The sequence below is a fragment of the Coregonus lavaretus genome (assembly GCF_964263955.1).
Source record: "Coregonus lavaretus genome assembly, contig: HAP1_SCAFFOLD_47, whole genome shotgun sequence".
Lineage (NCBI taxonomy): Eukaryota > Metazoa > Chordata > Actinopteri > Salmoniformes > Salmonidae > Coregonus > Coregonus lavaretus.
The window spans coordinates 2,295,371-2,320,857 of record NW_028161510.1 but is presented as its reverse complement, the minus strand read 5'-3'; the positions used below and the strand labels follow the sequence as shown (position 1 = coordinate 2,320,857).

The window sequence follows — 25,487 nt, the reverse complement described above, 5'->3', positions numbered from 1 at the left end:
ATGTTTAGTCTAATACAGTGACAACTAAAAGATACCAAAAACGATTTAGTCCAATCAACGTAAGCTAAATATTATGTGGCTGTCCATGTTTCTGATTTCTGTGTGCATGCGTTTGTTTTCTTACAGATTTCTTTTTGAGTGTAATTCCCCTTTAATTGTGCATCTTGCCCTTTAATTAATTTAATTGTGCATCTGGCCCTTTAATTAATTTAATTGCCCGTCTAACGAGTGAGGAATGTGCCATCTAATGTGCTGGTCTAGCGATGGTTCTGTACTGCTGTTTCTCATGTCATGGCAGAGTTTGCAAATACCAAATAATAGTTACTCATGATATGCTTCTGCCAGGTAAGCCAACTTGCACTTAACATTTCATTGAGAAGGTTTTGGGGAAAGTATTTCAACCTTCTCAATTAAACGTTAAGTGCACGTAGGCTTACAGTTGTCACGTCAACTTGCTACACACGGAGTGATAGAGAAACGCCCTCATCACACAGACAGACTGGGGCAATATTGCTGGATATTAATTGGCAGATATTGTGTTAAGTTTGGCTTTTTAAGCCTATAGTGGCTAACCAGGGGTGGAAAATGTCAATGTTGCGTTGATTAGATGGTAGCTGGGAGCTTGCGGTGTCGGATACTTGTGAGATTTGTTTATGACAGTTTGCGATGGAACACATGAAAAATTGCATTTACATTCGGAATTGTTTGGCGAGCTATGAGCTGTTGGAGACCCCTGCATCAGATATTTGTTTGATATTTGGGAGTTCGCTCGTCAATACCTCAATGAAGGTCAAAGGATGATGAGAGTGATATGTCTAGAATCAGATTAAGGTAAGTGATTAAGCTACACTCTACATTTTGGCCATTCCATTCCGTTTTCAAAAAGTGACTATTGGTTTCAATGGGGGAATGTTTGCACTTTTGGCTAAGGGACCGTCTTAACAGTACAATCTGCAGAACATGGTGTTTACAGAAAAACTGGCAATTCTCACATAGAAACTTCATCGGAAGGAAGGATGTTTGACATGCCAAAACATTCAGGAGATAGAGGTCCTCAAAGTTGACCCTTTCTGCATACCCCACCCTACCATGAGACATCCATATCTTGGTCATTGATCAAGACAAAAGGGTTGATTTTGATATTATTATAAATCTTACAAATAGGATTGAAGCTCTGCGTCATTCGTTTTTAAAATCTGAATGGTGTTATTAGGTCCTTAATATTTTAGCTGTAAGGTAAGACAGACTGATCTGATGGAACTCTGCTACCACATCATCTATCCTATAATTACAACCAACTCATGTCTGATTTCATGACATTTTGGTTGACATTTTCAGTTCATTTTCAAATGATTAAGAGGACAGAATCAAGACCATGCCTGATCATTTTGTTCATTTGATCATTCTGGATTTAAAAAATGTTGTAAAAAATTGATGACCTCCGGTTATTGAGGGATCTAGTCTGTATTAAACCTCAGAGAAGGCAGTTTGATCATGTGGAGGTTTCATTCAGGGCTCGAATCCACACAGCGTCTCTGAGTAAGAGTGCTGTACTAGCATCAGTATTGACTTTTATATAATAATGAATTAGATTGTATGGACCTGATCCTAGATCAACATCCCTACTATGAGACGCTTTGTCAATATGGGCCCAGGTCTCTCTGTTGACTAAATACTGTCTGTCTTTGGCAGGAGAGAGACTAGACTCTCACTCTGATAGAGGGAAGAGTCCTTCAGGGGAACCAGACCAAGAGAAGTCCAAACCAGCAAGACGACACCAGTGCTCCCAGTGTCAAACTAGTTTTTCCTCCTCAGGGACCCTGAAATCACATGAGAGAATACACACGGGACAGAAGCCTTACCAATGCTCCCAATGTGGAAAGGGTTTTCGCTGGTCAGGGCAACGGAAAAAGCATGAGAAAATACACACAGGAGAAAATCCTTACCACTGCTCTCAATGTGGAAAGAGGTTTACCACTTCAGGGACCCTGAAAGATCATGTAAGAATACATACAGGAGAGAAGCCCTACCACTGCTCCCAGTGTGAAAATAGTTTTACCCGGTTATCGGGCCTGAAATCACATGAGAGGACACACACAGGAGAGAAGCCTTACCACTGCTCCCAGTGTGGAAAGTGTTTTACCACATCAGTGTCCCTGAAAAACCATGAGCAAACACATTCTGTAGAAAAGCCTTTCCACTGTTCAAATTGTGAAAAGTGTTTTACGAATTTAGAGTACCTGAAAAGGCATGAGAAAAGACATACACGGGAGAAGCCTTTTCACTGCTCCCACTGTGGAATGAAATTTACCTGGTTTCAGCAACTGAAGGAGCATGGAAGAATCCACACCGGAGAGAAACGTTATGAATGCTCCCAGTGTGGAAAGATATTTACCCAGTTAGGGCACCTGAAAGACCATGAGATAACACACACAGGAAAGAGGCCTTACCACTGCTCCCAGTGTAGAAAGGAATATAACACGTCAAATGGACTAAAAGTTCATGAGAGAACACACATACTGCTCCCACACTTGTCTCATATTTTTGACTGAGAAATTGTGCTTTTGTTTAACGGCACATGAAATCAAATTGTATAAAGCGCATTCCAAAAGACATTTGTATGTTTTTTTTATTTAAACACCTGAACTGAATATGGAGGATGTCAGTTTGAAAGTAGAGTTTGTCAGTTTGAATGTAGATACTGTAGTGTCGAGATAACGATGCTAATTATGCTGTGATGACAAGAAATCCGCTGACACTGTCCTTGATTATAATGGTTTATTACATCAAAGATTTCAGCGTCAATTTACAGACTCCTGCAGACATCTGGAGAACAACTGACCCAATCTCTAATATGTTATATTCTCCCTGTCTTTTGTTTCAACCATGGTATTAATAATATGTAACATAATATGGGTGGTTTTCCCACAGACCAATCCCAGGCCTCCACATAACAGACCTCCTCTGTTTTAGGGGGCCCCTATAGTAATGCTTTCCAGATGCTTCCGCAAGCTGAGTCAACTTCCTCTAACACACATTTTGCAAACGACAGCAAAGTCATAAACTGTTTAGATACTACAATATTCTGTGATTAAATTATCATTTTCAAACTCTGTGTTTTCTTTCTGGGTGTGTGTTTATCTGCGTGTCATTCCTCGAGCACTACACATCATCAAGTGTCTATCTGCTGTTTTCTCCATTGTTTATATTTGTGTTGGTGGCTCATGCTGACATTTGTATCTTACAGAGTGTGACTTTAAGGGAATAGATTTTGTCTTTAAAGGGGCAATCTGCTATTGCTACATCCATTTTCAAATGAATGATATACAGTTGTGGCCGATACTGTAAGTGCCTTTGAACGGGGTGTGGTAGTACGTGCCAGGCGCACTGGTTTGTGTCAATAACTATTTTGGAAGCGATATAATTGCATTTATTCATGTCTACATTCGTTTTTGACACATTTATTCAATTACAGACACCTTAATGCATACTTTTAAATTATATTCTGTGAGCTAATCATACAAATAAAAAATGAAAACCATTATTTAAAAAAATGCCTTAAAGTATTTGTTTTGAGAGTTCTAATGTAACTGTCCCCACTACATCAAAAAATACTTGAGTACATGTAATTTCATTCATTACTATGCTATGGAGGACTGCTCCTACTGGCGAGTGCCATATGGCCGACCCGTGGCTTGAAAGCCTCTCAATGGCCAATACATAGCATCTGCAATCCAGGATTCATATACATAATTTCTTATGACATTGTTTGCCAGAATGATATGAATATTTTCCTAAACTGCGTTACCCACTCCAGTCAGCAGATGACGATGTGACTCTTTCAAGTGATGTTTCTTGTTTAGCTACGTGTAATCTAGTGGACGGGACGGGAAGCTTTTTCAACAACAACATGACTCATTAGCTGCCTCGGTATCTTGCTAGAAAACATAAAACCAAAACATCGGGGATCTTGGAACCATTTTGTGAATATTAACCTCAGTGTTTTAGACGCACTGTGTATTTACTCCATTTCTTATATATGTTGTTAGTCAAGCTAGCTGGTTAAGATAGCGTTGCACTCGGCTAGACGCTATCGCTAATTAACAAGCAAGCTAGGTAGCTAGCTAGCTAACATCCACAACCATGAGCTCAATAAGCTACTCGCCTCCTACTAAAGAAGAGGTCCGCTGGACGGAGAAAGAAGCTCTGGGACTGAACATTGTCGTGAAAGAGGAAGAGGAGGATATCACAGTGAAAGAGGAGGAGATGACTGTCACAGTCAAAGAAGAAGATAAAGAAGATTTCGGAATGAAAGAAGAAGAAGAGGAGGAGAAAGCTATCACATTGAAAGAAGAAGATGTTACAGTGAAAGAAGAGGAAGAAGGTTTTGGAGTAAATGGGGTGATGGATGTTACAGTGAAAGAAGAGGAAGAAGGTTTTGGAGTAAATGGTGTGATGGATGTTACAGTGAAAGAAGAGGAAGAAGGTTTTGGAGTAAATGGGGTGATGGATGTTACAGTGAAAGAAGAGGAAGAAGGTTTTGGAGTAAATGGTGTGATGGATGTTACAGTGAAAGAAGAGGAAGAAGGTTTTGGAGTAAATGGGGTGATGGATGTTACAGTGAAAGAAGAGGAAGAAGGTTTTGGAGTAAATGGTGTGATGGATGTTACAGTGAAAGAAGAGGAAGAAGGTTTTGGAGTAAATGGGGTGATGGATGTTACAGTGAAAGAAGAGGAAGAAGGTTTTGGAGTAAATGGGGTGATGGATGTTACAGTGAAAGAAGAGGATGCCGTTTTTGGAGTGAAAGAGGAGGACATGACTGTCACAGGGAAAGGAGAGGAAGAAGCTTTCAGGGTGAAAGAGGATATTTTAGTGAAGGAAGACGAGGACCTTTTTCAAGTGAAAGAGGAGGAGGAGGAAGAAGTTTTGAGAGTGAAAGAGGAGGGGAATGAAGAGAAGATGACTGTCACAGTGAAAGGGGAGGAGGAGGATGAAGAGGAGGAGACTGGAGATCAGATTAACACCGGTGAGTATTGTCTTAAAAACAGGGGCACAAACTATGCAGTAGTTGAACTAATGTGTGTTTTTAAAGGGGCGAGTTGTTATGTTGGTCTGTACTGTAGGAGTTGTTATGTTGGTCTGTACTGTAGGAGGTGTTATGTTGGTCTGTACTGTAGGAGTTGTTATGTTGGTCTGTACTGTAGGAGTTGTTATGTTGGTCTGTACTGTAGGAGTTGTTATGTTGGTCTGTACTGTAGGAGTTGTTATGTTGGTCTGTACTGTAGGAGTTGTTATGTTGGTCTGTACCAGGGGCGGTGTGTTCAATAGGGCGATATGGGCGACGCACTGCCAAACGGGAAAAGGAAGGGATTTTTTTTCTAATCAATTATATCACGGCAACAGTAGTTATCAGTGTTGTAATCTATCTGCCACAGTGCCACACTGCCACTAAATGTCCAATCAGGCTAAAGTCGTGCTTCAAATGGCTCCCCCCCCCTTTTGGGGCGATTTCAGTCAGGTTGAAAATCGCCCAGAAGTCTGTCATAGACTCCCATGTAAAATCTTTTTTTTTCAAATTTCAGAGCTTTCAACAGAATCTCCAAGGGTGTCTGAGGGCTTGCACTTACGCGCTTTCGTCATACGTAACGTAACCATGAACGTAACTAAGAAAAGAGAGGGTAGCAGCCTCAATCAATTCACTACTACTATCAACATGGCTAGGCTTCAGTGCAACTCGATTGTGTCTTTGAAAGAAGTTCCTTTTTGTCGGCGAACAAATGAAGATAAATTGGCAACGAAACAATTAGGACCTCCCAGACCAAATTTAATAATTCAACAGGTTTCTACTAAAGGGGGGAAGTCCTACACCCGAGGATTTTCCAAAAATTGGTATGAACGAAAAACCTGGCTAGCAGGCTGCGATGTAGCTAATGCAGTTTTCTGCTACCCCTGCTTACTCATTCACCCTGAAGGCGGCACTTCAGACAGCACCGCTTGGACAGCGACTGGTGTAACCGACATGCACCATCTTTCAGAAAAGATTAAGAAACATGAGCTGTCAAAGACCCACATGGATAGCTGTTTGAGAATTTCTGCTTTGGGGAGAGTGAATATTGCCACTCAACTGGATGAGGGATACAGGCTAGCTGTCCGCCGCCACAACAATGAGGTTAGCAAGAACCGCCATATCCTCAGCCGGCTAATCCAGTCTGTGAAGTTTTGCGGAGTGTTTGAGTTAGCTTTGCGAGGCAAAGATGAAACTGAGGGCTCCACCAACCCTGGTATTTTTCTTGGACTTGTCAACTTTGTGGCACAATTAGATGAGGTGTTTGATGACCATCTTAAAAATGCTAAAGTTTTCAAGGGCACATCAAAGACCATTCAAAACGAGGTACTGGAGTGTATGCTAGCGGTCACGAGGGAACATATTGTGGAGGAGGTGAAGTCTGCGAACTTCGTAGCTATCAAAGCTGACGAGACCACGGATGTTTCTACACAGACACAGTTGGTGCTTGTGCTGAGGTACATAGATAGCAAGCACAAAGTGCAGGAGCGCTTTTTTGAGTTCCTTCCCATCTCGGAATCAACCTCAGTCTCAATCGCCAGTGTACTTTTGGAGAGACTGAACGGTCTTTTTGCCGATGACGAGAAAGTCAAACTCATTGCGCAAGCTTACGATGGAGCCAGTGTGATGAGGGGAGAGAAGGCTGGTGTGCAGAAAAAGGTGCGTGAGCATTTCAAGAATGCCCATTACGTGCATTGCTATGCGCATCAGCTGAATTTGATCATGCAGCAAGCTACTTCTCGCATCAAAAAAAGTGAACATTTTCTTTTCCGATCTGAGCGGGATTACAACTTTTTTTTCCCGGTCACCCAAACGCACCAGCATTCTTGACCAGACTGTTGCACGAAGACTGCCCAGACCTTCATCCACACGGTGGAACTTCAACAGCAGAGTCGTGAACACTGTCTACGAGAATCGAGACGACCTCATAGAATGTTTTGAAGCCATCCGGACGGGTTCATTGGGTTCATTTGACAAGGCCACAGTGAGAGAGGCATCTGGCTACGTGAGGATGCTGCATGATGAAGATTTTATTTTTTTCCTGCGGCTTTTTCACAAAATCATGCCCCACGTCGACATTCTGTACCAGAAGCTACAGAAGAAGGACATCGATGCTGTCTTTATCAAAAGTGCCCTCGACAGCTTCACAAGCAGTGTGCAGGCCATAAGGTAAGATTAAACAATATCATTCGATCTTTCTCAAAGCAGAGCTTTATTTGAAAATGTATGCATGAAAGGAGACTGCATTTGTGTTTGAAATTACATTATTCTTATGGCCTTATGGCCAGTGGTGTAATCTATTTTATGTTATATACTATGTGTACTGTGCAGTGGTGCTCATAAGTGTATGAACACATTCTAAAGTTGACTAAAAAGAGGAATAAAAAAATCTTCTTTTGGAAATTTATCTTAATGACTTAATTAAAAAAGTTGGAAAATCCAACCTTTATGGACACCAATTTTCTTTTCTTTTTTATTCCTCTTTTTAGTCAACTTTAGCATGGGATCATAAGCTTATGAGCACCACTGTATACTGTGCTGAACATCCAGGCTATGTGAGACACAAAGGCTAACTTAAACACTAAAGACTTTATGCATCCCTGCCCATTTTAAGTGGACTGAAATATTTGTACTATACATCATGGATACATTGCATATACCTGTGCATCACATAGACAACAATACTGTACAAAGCCAACAAACACATTGGTCTGTTTGCCTTCAGGGACTCCTCTCAACAGCAGCTGCAAGAAGCAACAGGAGCCAAAAGACCCAGAACAGCTTTGAGAGAAGAGGAGAAGCAGAGGCTGTCTGAAGAGGTCTGCAACACCATCCTGGATCACACCAAAGAAAGGTTCTCTTTCTCTGGCCACCTTGTGAGTGCTACCTTACTGCAAGCAGACATGTTTGAAAGGTACTGCCATTCATTTCCTGATGAGGCTCTGAATGCCACTGTGAATGCATACCCCATGCTGAGCAAGGCAAAGCTCAAGACAGAACTATCTCTGATCTATGAGAATCCTGAATACAAGGGAGGCTGTGGTGCACTGGCACTGTACCAGGTTCTCATGAGCTACAACCTCCAGGAGACGTTCTCTGAGACTGTGACTCTGTTGAACATCCTCATAACTACTCCCATGACAACAGCTGAAGCTGAGAGATGTTTCTCAACTTTGACACGAGTTAAGACATTCCTGCGAAATTCAATGGGCCAGGAACGTCTGAATGCACTGGCCATGCTTTCCATGGAGAGGGAACTAGTCCTCAGCATGCCTGATTTCAATGAGAAAGTCATTGAACGCTTTGCTGTATTGAAACAGAGAAGAGAACAGTTTCAGTACAAGTAATGTAGCCTCTCTCTCTCTTTGTCCCTCCCTCCCTGTCTCTTTAACACACACACGCCCAAATCAGTTCACAGTTGATGTTGTTTAAAATAGTTATTTTTCATTTTTAAAAAAAGTAAAACAAACAAAAAAATCTGTTCATGTTCATTTTTACAAATCTATACAATTGGCCAGAATATGGTTGTTCATATTTACAAATCTATACAATTGGCCAGAATATGGTTGTTCATTTTTACAAAGCCATACAGATAGCTGTGTTTACCTTTTCTAGAAATTACTTTCAAATTCTGTTTTCAGGCAAAATGTCTATCACTGTTCATTTTCACAAATCTATACAAGAGGGCAGAATATGGAAGTCTATAAAAATGTCTTATTACCAATAACTTGCATCAATGTTTTCAGTAGCCTCTATCAAAAGCTCCTGCTTGCTTGTTGTGAATTATGCTCAGGTGCACATATTTCCAATTCAACCATGAGGCAAAAAATGTGGTAAAAGCTCTTGTTGATCCTGCAATCTGAACAAATACCAAGATGCTGTATTTTCAGCTGATATTTCATTTGTTTATGGAAATGCATATTGTTTATGCAGTGTTGAGGAATGTGAAAGAACACCCTTGATTATTTTTACTGTGATAACTTATTTTGATTTTGTAAGCCAACACTTTTGAGATCAGTCAATAAATGCTTCTGGTATTGACTTATATGCTGCCCCTGTCTTCATGTTGTTGCTGGACATATCTTTTTAAAAATGTGTGTAGGTCACCTAAATCATCAGAAAAATTGCCCCCCCCTGAGAATTTTTTCAGGAGACGCCACTGGTCTGTACTGTAGGAGTTGTTATGTTGGTCTGTACTGTAGAAGTTGTTATGTTGGTCTGTACTATAGGAGTTGTTATGTTGGTCTGTACTGTAGGAGTTGTTATGTTGGTCTGTACTGTAGGAGTTGTTATGTTGCTCTGTACTGTAGGAGTTGTTATGTTGGTCTGTACTGTAGGAGTTGTTATGTTGGTCTGTACTGTAGGAGTTGTTATGTTGGTCTGTACTGTAGGAGTTGTTATGTTGGTCTGTACTGTAGGAGTTGTTATGTTGGTCTGTACTGTAGGAGTTGTTATGTTGGTCTGTACTGTAGGAGTTGTTATGTTGGTCTGTACTGTAGGAGTTGTTATGTTGGTCTGTACTGTAGGAGTTGTTATGTTGGTCTGTACTGGAGGAGTTGTTATGTTGGTCTGTACTGTAGGAGTTGTTATGTTGGTCTGTACTATAGGAGTTGTTATGTTGGTCTGTACTGTAGGAGTTGTTATGTTGGTATGTACTGTAGGAGTTGTTATGTTGGTCTGTACTGTAGGAGTTGTTAAAGACTGGGGGCCACCAACAAAACGTTAACTATGAAAAACAGCGTCTCAACAGGGAGAGGAAGAAAGGCCAGATTAGAGAAAAGGCCTGGAATATAAAAAATGCAGAGAGGAAATGCAATGCCAGATCAGCCAAGCCTGAGGCAGTCGAGAGGAGATGAGGAAATGGAAAATCCAAGGAGGAGGCTGTAGTTGTTTAACTTGCACGTAATGACAGACATCTCTTTCTGTAGCGCTTTGTTCAATACTCAACATCCCATAAGAACCACACGTTTTGAATGACGCATCTTAGGAATGACCCAAACAACTTAATAATGATTTCAAAATAACGAAATATGTGGGTCATTCCACCAAACCGGTACGATGTTTTACGGTGGCGTATTGCTGCCACTGAGATTTTATATATATAATTATTATGAGATAAGATCACGTTATTCTGAAATAATTCAGTAAATGAATGATAACATTACTAGGAAAAAGTTATCTTTATTATGAGAAAGATCGTGTTGTAATTAGAAAGATGTCGTTATTGCGAAATAACCCAGTTGCACTTTATTATGAGAAAGAGCCTTCATTATGCTGAAACGTCAGCATTAGCTACTGGCAAGCTTGGCTTCCTCTCAAGCACAGGTTGACATTATGGCCGGTTTGTTTGAGTTGATCAACTTTTATTTTCTCATCGGTTTGAGGCATTGAGAGATATTCATGTAATTGAGCAATATGGATGGTGTTGTCAATAGTTGACATACATTGCGGAGAAATATCGGACCTCCTTGACATAGCGTTATTCCTTCTTGATCAACTGGGACAACGTGAAGCATCATGGATACAATCTAATACATCTTAAATGCATCAAAGTGGGATATGCGGTGATCCAAAATACAGTCAGACGTTTAGTGTAACAGAGACGCAGGAATCACATTCGACTACGTCTTTACAGGAACCTAGGTCCGATTTTTTTTGTGGCACGTTAACTCCTATGATAAGCTGAAGCCATATGGCATTTGTAATAATAAGTTTAGGAGATAGGTTAAAGGGTTAAGGTTAGGGTGAGGGGAAGGGTTAGCTAACATGCTAAGTAGTTGCAAAGTATCTAAAAAATAGTAAGTAGTTGAAAAGCTTCTAATTAGCTAAAATGCTAAAGTTGTCCATGATGAGATTCGAACTCGCAACCTTTGGTTTGCTAGACATTCATGTTATAAGACCAATCATTCTACTTTTGTTTGTGCCTTAAGTAACCATACCATACATAGCATATCATACTAATTTGAGTGTCCCGGATTTACATTTTCTATGTTACGTTTAGTCTATGAGACCAGGCTGGGTGAAGGGATAAAAGAGGATGATAGCAGTGTGATGATTGTCAGGTGTTATACAAATTCGACAGTCACAAGATGTGGACGTTAAATAGGACTATGGCACATCAAGGGAACTGTAGCCTTCCGTTCAGATGTGTTAAATGTTAACTGAAATCTGGACACTGACTGTAGGTCTATAACCTCTCACATAGCCTTAATAATAACTCCTGCAGAATTAAGCATTTCTTGCAGTAAAATGATACACCAAATGTAGGCTAAATTATTACTCGGGAACAGGAGTGGAGAAATATGATTTATTTATTTCAACATCTTGAGAGAATGCGAATGCACAATGAGATACCACCTGTAGAGGTACTATCTTTATCAGCATCATAAAAGCTGATTAGTATTTCAAGCACATAAAATATGCATCCTAGCCGAACTGCAATCTTAGCAGAAGAGTCAATATCACTATGAGGTGCCTTTGGTGTCCTCATCAGACTCACTCAGTCATCATGAAAATGGAGCAGAATAATGAAAGTCTGAGGTCTTATTATAAGTGGCCAAACATTTGCACACATATCAGTAGAATGATAAGTCTCTAAAAAAGTGTTTCCTTCATTTTATAAAACATTTTTCATTGGATGTACGTGATTTTGGCATGTCCCACACACTGCTCTGCTAACTACAGTGTGTGTAATAAGTGGTTAAATGATACTAAATCCAATTTTTTTTACATGGTTTTACTGTCCACAATAAGTTATTTGATAAAACAAGTAATTTTGATCATGCATATTGTATTTTCATAATCATATTGAACATTTTGCATGTGTCCCTGAAATTGCTGTCCACCATGTCATTATGGGGTAACTGCCCCTTTAAGAAACCCACTGATGTTTTCAGTGACATCACTACGAGCATTTTGTCTTTCTTCAATGAAGGCTGAAGCAGTGTCTAGTTGCAGAGTAAGTATTTACACTTATGTTTCATAATTTTCATCATATTACGTGTGTAGTTGGATGTTGTCAAGCTTAACATGTCCACTCTGTCATAGTGAAATATCAATTGATAGAAAAACCTATCAGAACTTTGAAATATATTTGTAAAACAGTACACAGTCAGCTTGCTAACTGTAGTATGTTGCTAAGTGAAGGTCCACCATGTGCTCATTAAATGCTAACATTAGACAAAAATGTCCACCCTGTCATTGTCCACCCTGTCAGCAAGCCTTCCATGACAGGGTGGACATGGTTCATGACAGGAAGGACATGTGCATAGTTTAGGCCACATACTGATAATGTTACACATATTACAACAGCTATTACACACATTTTATAACAGTACATGCTATACATAGTAAGAATGGACAATATGGACAATTTTTTTGGCGATATCGGTATCAGCAAACCTAGTTTGATAATGCAAGCCTAGTTTACCGGGACTGCCAATTAAAGTGTGTAAGGGAACATTTTGAATCGTCTTTTTCAAGGAATGAGATCAAAAGGAGCTGAGATAGCAAGGAGATATCGGGAACGTCGTGATGCTGACCCAGACAGAAGAAGAAAGTACCTTGAGAAAGAAAGGGTCAAATGGAAAAAAGACAGAGAGACTGGAAAGAAGAAGGGTGTCAATGAGCTCAGTGAGAGAGAGAAGAGGGCAAAAATAAAGAAATGGAGAGAGGCAAAAAGTCAAGCCAGAGCCAGAAACAGGTCCAGTGCTTTGCTACAGTCAGAGACACCACCCAACTCCCCTGCTGAAACTCCTGAAAATCAGCATGAGCCAGGGCCTTCCAGGTTGCGCTCTGTACAGATTGAAGTGTCTGCATGGAAGTATGTGGAACAGCAACTGCAGAACTGAGCCATGTCTCTGCAGAAAGGGAGAGACTGTTTGGAGATGCGTCCAAGTGATCTTTCTGTAATATTCTGTTTTTTCAAATCAACTGTTCTCCACTTAAAAAACATTTTCCTTCTTGTTCTACAGTTGAATGTTTGACTTTCACTGTGCAGAATGATATACAGAGTTTAACGCTAGAAGGCCACATTAATGTCTCATTTTGGGCATCTTTATTCAGTGGCTGCATGCAGGTAGAGTGGATCAAAAACAGTCTGTTCAACTTGTAATTTCCCCCTACATGGGAAAAGGCATTTTTTACATCATTTTCTTGCATTGTTCCTTGCATTTATGAGGCCATTCAATGACATTTCACAACGTGTCCACCCTGTCATGCCCAGGGTCCACCCTGTCATGTCACTGTCCACCCTGTTATTTTCATGTTCTATGAAACTAAACAAATTATTTTCACAAGTTAGCAAAATCTTTTGTGTGATTCCTTTATTAACAAATGAGGGCCAAATAGTATTGTTTGAAAGTTTGACCAGATATCTTTTTTGTTTGATTTTATTTAGAAAAGAAAGTGCAACTCTCGCAGATTTTATAGAGAAACAAATAGTTTGCCATAATTTCATTATTATCCAAATACTTTTCCCATAAACTAAAATATATTGTTGAGAAAGTGACTAAATAGTTTTCTGAAAATGTACGTTTTATAATCACTATGTAATTACAATGTATTTATTCTGCTTTGAAATTGTCCATGACAGGGTGGACATATTTTGCTGTTTGCATGTAAATTGTCTGCTTGCAGTTAATTTATAAAAAGTGTGGGAGCTTGACCAATATGCATTTCTAACAGCATAACATAAACTTAATACAATGAATATGAAGTTCAATGGAAAATCTCAGCTTTTTGGGGGGGAAATGGGGAAGTCTCAAAGGCACCTTATGGTGATATTGACCCAAATGTGTTTTGTCTGAAAACATGTTGCTGATCATGCTGTGGAGGACAAGGAGATCCGCTGACACTGTACTTTGATTATAAAGGTTTATTCATAACAAAGGATTTCAGCGTCGATTTACAGATACCTGCATGCATCTGGAGAACAGTGGACCCAAACGAATATGTTGTTCTGACCTCCTTTGTCCTCACCAAGTATTTATAATCTTTACCCAGATAGGGGTGGTTTCCCCTACAGACCAATCCCATCACTTCACACAACAGACTTACTCTGTTTTAGGGTACTCCTATAGAACTGCTCTCCAGATGTCTCCCTGGGCCAAATCAACATTCTCTAAGCTACCATTTGCAAACACTAACAAAGTCATAAATTCCTTAGATAGCACACTACCATTTGCAAAGTTAACAAAGTCATGAATTCCTTAGATACCACAAATGTTAACTGAAATCTGGACACTGATTGTAGGTCTATAACCTCTCACATAGCCTTAATATTACTTCCTGCAGAAATGTACACCAAATGTAGGCTAAATTCTTACTCGGGAACAGGAGTGGAGAAATATGATTTATTTCTTTCAACATCTTGAGAGAATGCGAATGCACAATGAGATACCACCTGTAGAGGTACTATCTTTATCAGCATCATAAAAGCTGATTAGTATTTCAAGCACATAAAATATGCATCCTAGCCGAACTGCAATCTTAGCAGAAACAGGTTGGCTCGTTTTCACAGCTTTCTATGTCCTTACAACCGGTCAAACTGATGGCATTTGGAAATGATGCAGATAAAATCTTTCCCGTTTTTAAAATGTTTATTGCATTTTCTCCCAAGTCCCTAAACGTCTTTGCTCCGCGAAAGAAGCAGAGATGACAGAGAAAACGTTACCGATTCAAACTAGATTGAAGCATTCATTCTATCGATGTGTGACATTATTCTGGTGAGCAAGGGTTTATTTAGCCTTCTAGGGCAACATAATGACAGAAGAGAAGCTGCATGTATCTAATTATAGACAAGATGACTAACAAATAGCCTACCAAAATGTCGAGAATTATAAGCAGTAACATCTAAATCAGGTTAAAAAAAATATCCTGCACCCCCTGTAAAAAATAAATAAATAATTCCGCAGTCTCTGACTGTAGTCTACAGCGTATTTCCTATATTAGCGAGTTAGGGTCGTGTACGTGCCTCAGATGTCCACTTTATCACATATAATCGGGCTGTTGCGGTTGCAGATGGGTTATTTTCAATTGCGGGTGAACAATCAGCTGACCCGCGCACCACTAGCCACCATACTATTCAGCTTCTACATCTGCGTAGAGGAAATTATTATCTGTAAGAAGTAAGAGAAAACATATCTGGTTATTTTTTACAATTATTTGTTTTGACATTGTTTGCAAGAATTGTTTTTGTTTGTTAAACTGCGTTTCCCACTCCAGTCAGCAGATGGTGATGTGAGTCTTTCAGGTGATGATTCTTGCGTGACGTAAAATCTAGTGGACGGGACGCTTCTTCTTCAACAACAACAACAACAACCACCATCTCGGTAACTCGCTAGCAAACATAAAACCAAAACATTGAAGCTATTTGGACCATTTTTGTGTATATTAACCTCAGTGTTTTAAACACACTGTATATGTATGTACTAGTTAATCCATTTAATTTCATATTTACGTTGTCAGCTATCTGGCTTGTTCAGTTAGCCCAGCACTAGGTTAGTCGCTAATGCTAACTAGCTAGCTAGCTCACGTCCCCTACTATGAGCTCACTAAGTTACTCTCCCCCTGCTAAAGAAAATGAGGTCTGTTGGACGGAGAAAGAAACTCCCGCGCTGAACATTTACGTGAAAGAAGAAACATTTACTGTGAAAGAAGAGGAAGTGGAGGAAGCTATCACAGTGAAAGAAGAACGTTTTGAAATGAAGGAGGAGGGGGAGATGACTGTCACATTGGAAGAAGAAGAAGAAGAGGAGATTGGAGATCTGATTAACACCAGTGAGTTCTATCTTAAACAGGGGCACACTATAATAATAATAAATAATATAATATGCCATTTAGCAGACGCTTTTATCCAAAGCGCCTTACAGTCATGCGTGCATACATTTTTGTGTATGGGTGGTCCCGGGGATCGAACCCACTACCTTGGCGTTACAAGCGCCGTGCTCTACCAGCTGAGCTACAGAGGACCACACAATATACACTATGCAGTTGTTGAACTAATGTGTGCTATTAAAATGGCATTCTACTTCAGGTCTACACAATAATTTACCGCCGTAAATTTGTTTTCACGTTAGATCAGGGGTCTCCAACCTTTTCAAGCATGAGAGCTACTTAAAAAAACGAAACATGTCTGTAGCTACTCTTTCTCTTCTTCTAGCTTTCAATTAGGCACATTCTTTATTCTCTTCTAATCTCCAGGAGCGGTGCGTGGGTAAAATCACTGGGGGAACCAGGGGGGGAAAAAGCCATATTACAACCTATGTGTTGTGATAATTGCGTTGTTTGCTCTATAACCTGTTAGTTCATATGCCTCGGGACCGTGATATATACAGTGGGGAGAACAAGTATTTGATACACTGCCGATTTTGCAGGTTTTCCTACTTACAAAGCATGTAGAGGTCTGTAATTTTTATCATAGGTACACTTCAACTGTGAGAGACAGAATCTAAAACAAAAATCCAGAAAATCACATTGTATGATTTTTAAGTAATTAATTTGCATTTTATTGCATGACATAAGTATTTGATCACCTACCAACCAGTAAGAATTCCGTCTCTCACAGACCTGTTAGTTTTTCTTTAAGAAGCCCTCCTGTTCTCCACTCATTACCTGTATTAACTGCACCTGTTTGAACTCGTTACCTGTATAAAAGACACTTGTCCACACACTCAATCAAACAGACTCCAACCTCTCCACAATGGCCAAGACCAGAGAGCTGTGTAAGGACATCAGGGATAAAATTGTAGACCTGCACAAGGCTGGGATGGGCTACAGGACAATAGGCAAGCAGCTTGGTGAGAAGGCAACAACTGTTGGCGCAATTATTAGAAAATGGAAGAAGTTCAAGATGACGGTCAATCACCCTCGGTCTGGGGCTCCATGCAAGATCTCACCTATTGGGGCATCAATGATCATGAGAAAGGTGAGGGATCAGCCCAGAACTACACGGCAGGACCTTGTCAATGACCTGAAGAGAGCTGGGACCACAGTCTCAAAGAAAACCATTAGTAACACACTACGCCGTTATGGATTAAAATCCTGCAGCGCACGCAAGGTCCCCCTGCTCAAGCCAGCGCATGTCCAGGCCCGTCTGAAGTTTACCAATGACCATCTGGATGATCCAGAGGAGGAATGGGAGAAGGTCATGTGGTCTGATGAGACAAAAATAGAGCTTTTTGGTCTAAACTCCACTCGCCGTGTTTGGAGGAAGAAGAAGGATGAGTACAACCCCAAGAACACCATCCCAACCGTGAAGCATGGAGGTGGAAACATCATTCTTTGGGGATGCTTTTCTGCAAAGGGGACAGGACGACTGCACCGTATTGAGGGGAGGATGGATGGGGCCATGTATCGCGAGATCTTGGCCAACAACCTCCTTTCCTCAGTAAGAGCATTGAAGATGGGTCGTGGCTGGGTCTTCCAGCATGACAACGACCCAAAACAGACAGCCAGGGCAACTAAGGAGTTGCTCCGTAAGAAGCATCTCAAGGTCCTGGAGTGGCATAGCCAGTCTCCAGACCTGAACCCCATAGAAAATATTTGGAGGGAGCTGAAAGTCCGTATTGCCCAGCGACAGCCCCGAAACCTGAAGGATCTGGAGCAGTTCTGTATGGAGGAGTGGGCCAAAATCCCTGCTGCAGTGTGTGCAAACCTGGTCAAGACCTACAGGAAACGTATGATCTCTGTAATTGCAAACAAAGGTTTCTGTACCAAATATTAAGTTCTGCTTTTCTAATGTATCAAATACTTATGTCATGCAATAAAATGCAAATGAATTACTTAAAAATCATACAATGTGATTTTCTGGATTTTTGTTTTCGATTCCGTCTCTCACAGTTGAAGTGTACCTATGATAAAAATTACAGACCTCTACATGCTTTGTAAGTAGGAAAACCTGCAAAATCGGCAGTGTATCAAATACTTGTTCTCCCCACTGTATATAGGCCTAAAGGCAGAGACAATAAGAAGACAGTGGCAGAATAAATTCAACCACACCTTTGTTTCATCACAAAACCGGAGAGCAAGCTCTGTCTGGTGAAGTCCACAAAGCATATTGCATGTAACAAACAGTTACATGACCTACAGCATGGTCAAGCAAGTTAACGTTTCCGACATTTTTGTACCACTAAACAACTATTGATTTAGAACGACAGAGAGTTACCGCAAGTCGCAAAGAAAACAGGAGCTGCCTCCACTATTCCAGCACCATTTCAACTTCAACATTTCAACATCATCATATCACCTATGTTTAGTCTAATACAGTGACAACTAAAAGATACCAAAAACGATTTAGTCCAATCAACGTAAGCTAAATATTATGTGGCTGTCCATGTTTCTGATTTCTGTGTGCATGCGTTTGTTTTCTTACAGATTTCTTTTTGAGTGTAATTCCCCTTTAATTGTGCATCTTGCCCTTTAATTAATTTAATTGTGCATCTGGCCCTTTAATTAATTTAATTGCCCGTCTAACGAGTGAGGAATGTGCCATCTAATGTGCTGGTCTAGCGATGGTTCTGTACTGCTGTTTCTCATGTCATGGCAGAGTTTGCAAATACCAAATAATAGTTACTCATGATATGCTTCTGCCAGGTAAGCCTACTTGCACTTAACATTTCATTGAGAAGGTTTTGGGGAAAGTATTTCAACCTTCTCAATTAAACGTTAAGTGCACGTAGGCTTACAGTTGTCACGTCAACTTGCTACACACGGAGTGATAGAGAAACGCCTTCACCACACAGACAGACTGGGGCAATATTGCTGGATATTAATTGGCAGATATTGTGTTAGGTTTGGCTTTTTAAGCCTATAGTGGCTAACCAGGGGTGGAAAATGTCAATGTTGCGTTGGTTAGATGGTAGCTGGGAGCTTGCGGTGTCGGATACTTGTGAGATTTGTTTATGACAGTTTGCGATGGAACGCATGAAAAATTGCATTTACTTTCGAAATTGTTTGGCGAGCTATGAGCTGTTGGAGACCCCTGCATCATATTGTTTGATATTTGGAGTTTGCTCGTCAATGCCTGTTCAATGAAGGTCATAGGATGATGAGAGTGATATGTCTAGAATCAGATTAAGGTAGCGATTAAGCTACACCCTACATTTTGGCCACTCCGTTCCGTTTTCAAAAAGTGACTATTGGTTTCAATGGGGGAATGTTTGCACTTTTGGCTAAGGGACTGTCTTAAAAGTACAATCTGCAGAACATGGTGTTTACAGAAAAACTGGCAATTCTCACATAGAAACTTCATTGGAAGGAAGGATGTTTGACATGCCAAAATATTCAGGAGTTGACCCTTTCTGCATACCCCACCCTACCGTGAGACACGCATATCTTGGTCATTGATCAAGACAAAAGGGTTGATTTTGATATTATTCGAAATCTTACAAATAGTATTGAAGCTCTGTGTCATTTGTTTTTAAAATCTGAATGGTGTTATTAGGTCCTTAATATTTTAGCTGTAAGGTAAGACGGACTGATCTGATTGAAATCTCTGCTACCGCATCAAATATCCTATAATTACAACCAACTCATGTCTGATTTCATGACATTTTGGTTGACATTTTCCGTTTCTTTTCAAATGATTAAGAGGCCAGAATCAAGACCATGCATGATCATTTTTGTTCATTTGATCATTGTGGATTAAATGTTTTTTAATTTTTAAATGACCTCCGGTTATTGAGGGATCTAGTCTGTATTAAACCTATTAAAGAAGGCAGTTTGATCATGTGGAGGTTTCATTCAGGGCTCGAATCCACACAGCGTCTCAGAGTAAGAGTGCTGTACTAGCATCAGTATTGACTTTTATATAATAATGAATTAGATTGTATGGACCTGATCCTAGATCAACATCCTACTATGAAACGCTTTGTGAATATGGGCCCAGGTCTCTCTGTTGACTAAATACTGTCTGTCTTTGGCAGGAGAGAGACTAGACTCTCACTCTGATAGAGGGAAGAGTCCTTCAGGGGAACCAGACCAAGAGAAGTCCAAACCAGCAAGACGACACCCCTGCTCCCAGTGTGGAAAGAGATTTTCTGTATCAGGGCAATTGAAAAAGCATGAGAGAATACACACAGGAGAGAAGCCCTACCAGTGCTCCCAGTGTGGAAAAAGATTTTCTGTATCAGGGCAATTGAAATTACATGAGCGGACACACACAGGAGAGAAGCCCTATCAATGCTCCCAGTGTAAAACGAGATTTTCTCAGTTAGGGAATTTGAAATCACATGAGAGGACACACACAGGAGAGAAGCCTTACCACTGTTGCCAGTGTGGAAAGAGTTTTTCCCTATCAGGGTCCCTTAAAAAGCATGAGCAAACACATTCTGTAGAAAAGCCTTTCCACTGTTCACATTGTGAAAAGAGTTTTACGAATTTAGAGTACCTGAAAATGCATGAGAAAAGACATACACGGGAGAAGCCTTTTCACTGCTCCCACTGTGGAATGAAATTTACCTGGTTTCAGCAACTGAAGGAGCATGAAAGAATCCACACCAGAGAGAAACGTTATGAATGCTCCCAGTGTGGAAAGATATTTACCCAGTTAGGGCACCTGAAAGACCATGAGATAACACACACAGGAAAGAGGCCTTACCACTGCTCCCAGTGTGGAAAGGAATATAACACGTCAAATGGACTAAAAGTTCATGAGAGAACACACATACTGCTCCCACACTTGTCTCATATTTTTGACTGAGAAATTGTGCTTTTGTTTAACGGCACATGAAATCAAATTGTATAAAGCGCATTCCAAAAGACATTTGTATGTTTTTTTTATTTAAACACCTGAACTGAATATGGAGGATGTCAGTTTGAAAGTAGAGTTTGTCAGTTTGAATGTAGATACTGTAGTGTCGAGATAACGATGCTAATTATGCTGTGATGACAAGAAATCCGCTGACACTGTCCTTGATTATAATGGTTTATTACATCAAAGATTTCAGCGTCAATTTACAGACTCCTGCAGACATCTGGAGAACAACTGACCCAATCTCTAATATGTTATATTCTCCCCGTCCTTTGTTTCAACCATGGTATTTATAATATGTAACATAATATGGGTGGTTTTCCCACAGACCAATCCCAGGCCTCCACATAACAGACCTCCTCTGTTTTAGGGGGCCCCTATAGTAATGCTTTCCAGATGCTTCCGCAAGCTGAGTCAACTTCCTCTAACACACCATTTGCAAACGTCAGCAAAGTCATAAACTGTTTAGATACTACAATACTCTGTGATTAAATTATCATTTTCAAACTCTGTGTTTTCTTTCTGTGTGTGTGTTTATCTGCGTGTCATTCCTCGAGCACTACACATCATCAAGTGTCTATCTGCTGTTTTCTCCATTGTTTATATTTGTGTTGGTGGCTCATGCTGACATTTGTATCTTACAGAGTGTGACTTTAAGGGAATAGATTTTGTCTTTAAAGGGGCAATCTGCTATTGCTACATCCATTTTCAAATGAATGATATACAGTTGTGGCCGATACTGTAAGTGCCTTTGAACGGGGTGTGGTAGTACGTGCCAGGCGCACTGGTTTGTGTCAATAACTATTTTGGAAGCGATATAATTGCATTTATTCATGTCTACATTCGTTTTTGACACATTCAATTACAGACACCTTAATGCATACTTTTAAATTATATTCTGTGAGCTAATCATACAAATAAAAAATGAAAACCATTATTTAAAAAAATGCCTTAAAGTATTTGTTTTGAGAGTTCTAATGTAACTGTCCCCACTACATCAAAAAATACTTGAATACATGTAATTTCATTCATTACTATGCTATGGAGGACTGCTCCTACTGGCGAGTGCCATATGGCCGACCCGTGGCTTGAAAGCCTCTCAATGGCCAATACATAGCATCTGCAATCCAGGATTCATATACATAATTTCTTATGACATTGTTTGCCAGAATGATATGAATATTTTCCTAAACTGCGTTACCCACTCCAGTCAGCAGATGACGATGTGACTCTTTCAAGTGATGTTTCTTGTTTAGCTACGTGTAATCTAGTGGACGGGACGGGAAGCTTTTTCAACAACAACATGACTCATTAGCTGCCTCGGTATCTTGCTAGAAAACATAAAACCAAAACATCGGGGATCTTGGAACCATTTTGTGAATATTAACCTCAGTGTTTTAGACGCACTGTGTATTTACTCCATTTCTTATATATGTTGTTAGTCAAGCTAGCTGGTTAAGATAGCGTCTAGCCGAGTGCTAGGCTATCGCTAATTAACAAGCAAGCTAGGTAGCTAGCTAGCTAACATCCACAACCATGAGCTCAATAAGCTACTCGCCTCCTACTAAAGAAGAGGTCCGCTGGACGGAGGAAGAAGCTCTGGGACTGAACATTGTCGTGAAAGAGGAAGAGGAGGATATCACAGTGAAAGAGGAGGAGATGACTGTCACAGTCAAAGAAGAAGATAAAGAAGATTTCGGAATGAAAGAAGAAGAGGAGGAGAAAGCTATCACATTGAAAGAAGAAGATGTTACAGTGAAAGGAGAGGAAGAAGGTTTTGGAGTAAATGGGGTGATGTATGTTACAGTGAAAGAAGAGGAAGAAGGTTTTGGAGTAAATGGTGTGATGGATGTTACAGTGAAAGAAGAGGAAGAAGGTTTTGGAGTAAATGGGGTGATGGATGCTACAGTGAAAGAAGAGGATGCCGTTTTTGGAGTGAAAGAGGAGGACATGACTGTCACAGGGAAAGGAGAGGAAGAAGCTTTCAGGGTGAAAGAGGATATTTTAGTGAAGGAAGACGAGGACCTTTTTCAAGTGAAAGAGGAGGAGGAGGAAGACGTTTTGAGAGTGAAAGAGGAGGGGAATGAAGAGAAGATGACTGTCACAGTGAAAGGGGAGGAGGAGGATGAAGAGGAGGAGACTGGAGATCAGATTAACACCGGTGAGTATTGTCTTAAAAACAGAGTTGTTATGTTGGTCTGTACTGTAGGAGTTGTTATGTTGGTCTGTACTGTAGGAGTTGTTATGTTGGTCTGTACCAGGGGCGGTGTGTTCAATAGGGCGATATGGGCGACGCACTGCCAAACGGGAAAAGGAAGGGATTTTTTTTCTAATCAATTATATCACGGCAACAGTAGTTATCAGTGTTGTAATCTATCTGCCACAGTGCCACACTGCCACTAAATGTCCAATCAGGCTAAAGTCGTGCTTCAAATGGCTCCCCCCCCTTTTGGGGCGATTTCAGTCAGGTTGAAAATCGCCCAGAAGTCTGTCATAGACTCCCATGTAAAATCTTTTTTTTTCAAATTTCAGAGCTTTCAACAGAATCTCCAAGGGTGTCTGAGGGCTTGCACTTACGCGCTTTCGTCATACGTAACGTAACCATGAACGTAACTAAGAAAAGAGAGGGTAGCAGCCTCAATCAATTCACTACTACTATCAACATGGCTAGGCTTCAGTGCAACTCGATTGTGTCTTTGAAAGAAGTTCCTTTTTGTCGGCGAACAAATGAAGATAAATTGGCAACGAAACAATTAGGACCTCCCAGACCAAATTTAATAATTCAACAGGTTTCTACTAAAGGGGGGAAGTCCTACACCCGAGGATTTTCCAAAAATTGGTATGAACGAAAAACCTGGCTAGCAGGCTGCGATGTAGCTAATGCAGTTTTCTGCTACCCCTGCTTACTCATTCACCCTGAAGGCGGCACTTCAGACAGCACCGCTTGGACAGCGACTGGTGTAACCGACATGCACCATCTTTCAGAAAAGATTAAGAAACATGAGCTGTCAAAGACCCACATGGATAGCTGTTTGAGAATTTCTGCTTTGGGGAGAGTGAATATTGCCACTCAACTGGATGAGGGATACAGGCTAGCTGTCCGCCGCCACAACGATGAGGTTAGCAAGAACCGCCATATCCTCAGCCGGCTAATCCAGTCTGTGAAGTTTTGCGGAGTGTTTGAGTTAGCTTTGCGAGGCAAAGATGAAACTGAGGGCTCCACCAACCCTGGTATTTTTCTTGGACTTGTCAACTTTGTGGCACAATTAGATGAGGTGTTTGATGACCATCTTAAAAATGCTAAAGTTTTCAAGGGCACATCAAAGACCATTCAAAACGAGGTACTGGAGTGTATGCTAGCGGTCACGAGGGAACATATTGTGGAGGAGGTGAAGTCTGCGAACTTCGTAGCTATCCAAGCTGACGAGACCACGGATGTTTCTACACAGACACAGTTGGTGCTTGTGCTGAGGTACATAGATAGCAAGCACAAAGTGCAGGAGCGCTTTTTTGAGTTCCTTCCCATCTCGGAATCAACCTCAGTCTCAATCGCCAGTGTACTTTTGGAGAGACTGAACGGTCTTTTTGCCGATGACGAGAAAGTCAAACTCATTGCGCAAGCTTACGATGGAGCCAGTGTGATGAGGGGAGAGAAGGCTGGTGTGCAGAAAAAGGTGCGTGAGCATTTCAAGAATGCCCATTACGTGCATTGCTATGCGCATCAGCTGAATTTGATCATGCAGCAAGCTACTTCTCGCATCAAAAAAGTGAACATTTTCTTTTCCGATCTGAGCGGGATTACAACTTTTTTTTCCCGGTCACCCAAACGCACCAGCATTCTTGACCAGACTGTTGCACGAAGACTGCCCAGACCTTCATCCACACGGTGGAACTTCAACAGCAGAGTCGTGAACACTGTCTACGAGAATCGAGACGACCTCATAGAATGTTTTGAAGCCATCCGGACGGGTTCATTGGGTTCATTTGACAAGGCCACAGTGAGAGAGGCATCTGGCTACGTGAGGATGCTGCATGATGAAGATTTTATTTTTTTCCTGCGGCTTTTTCACAAAATCATGCCCCACGTCGACATTCTGTACCAGAAGCTACAGAAGAAGGACATCGATGCTGTCTTTATCAAAAGTGCCCTCGACAGCTTCACAAGCAGTGTGCAGGCCATAAGGTAAGATTAAACAATATCATTCGATCTTTCTCAAAGCAGAGCTTTATTTGAAAATGTATGCATGAAAGGAGACTGCATTTGTGTTTGAAATTACATTATTCTCATTATATATGGCCAGTGGTGTAATCTATTTTATTTTATATACTATGTGTACTGTGCAGTGGTGCTCATAAGTGTATGAACACATTCTAAAGTTGACTAAAAAGAGGAATAAAAAAATCATCTTTTGGAAATTTATCTTAATGACTTAATTAAAAAAGTTGGAAAATCCAACCTTTATGGACACCAATTTTCTTTTCTTTTTTATTCCTCTTTTTAGTCAACTTTAGCATGGGATCATAAGCTTATGAGCACCACTGTATACTGTGCTGAACATCCAGGCTATGTGAGACACAAAGGCTAACTTAAACACTAAAGACTTTATGCATCCCTGCCCATTTTAAGTGGAACTGAAGTATTTGTACTATACATCATGGATACATTGCATA

At 40.6% G+C, this 25,487-nt stretch overlaps 2 protein-coding genes across 2 annotated transcripts; both read left to right on the top strand.

The window, feature by feature from the left end:
• Positions 1–3,926: 3,926 nt before the first annotated feature.
• On the top strand, positions 3,927–22,082 carry LOC311120520 (uncharacterized protein; the record flags this gene model as incomplete). Its single annotated transcript, XM_084195105.1, has 3 exons — positions 3,927–5,026; positions 19,990–20,086; positions 22,073–22,082. Exons 1-3 carry the CDS (start codon positions 4,144–4,146, stop codon positions 22,080–22,082), a joined length of 990 nt encoding a protein of 329 aa, XP_084051231.1. The 5' UTR covers positions 3,927–4,143.
• Positions 6,491–9,109, top strand: LOC311120572 (uncharacterized protein). The gene is made up of 2 exons (XM_084195162.1): positions 6,491–7,234; positions 7,791–9,109. The coding sequence occupies exons 1-2, from the start codon at positions 7,077–7,079 to the stop codon at positions 8,410–8,412; spliced, it is 780 nt and encodes a 259-aa protein (XP_084051288.1). The 5' UTR covers positions 6,491–7,076; the 3' UTR covers positions 8,413–9,109.
• Positions 22,083–25,487: the final 3,405 nt, after the last annotated feature.

Coding starts and splice junctions, on each gene's coding strand:
- LOC311120572 (XM_084195162.1), top strand. CDS start 7,077: ATGCTGCATGATGAAGATTTTATTTTTTTCCTGCGGCTTTTTCACAAA. Junction 7,235..7,790: donor AGCAGTGTGCAGGCCATAAG/GTAAGATTAAAC, acceptor GTTTGCCTTCAG/GGACTCCTCTCAACAGCAGC.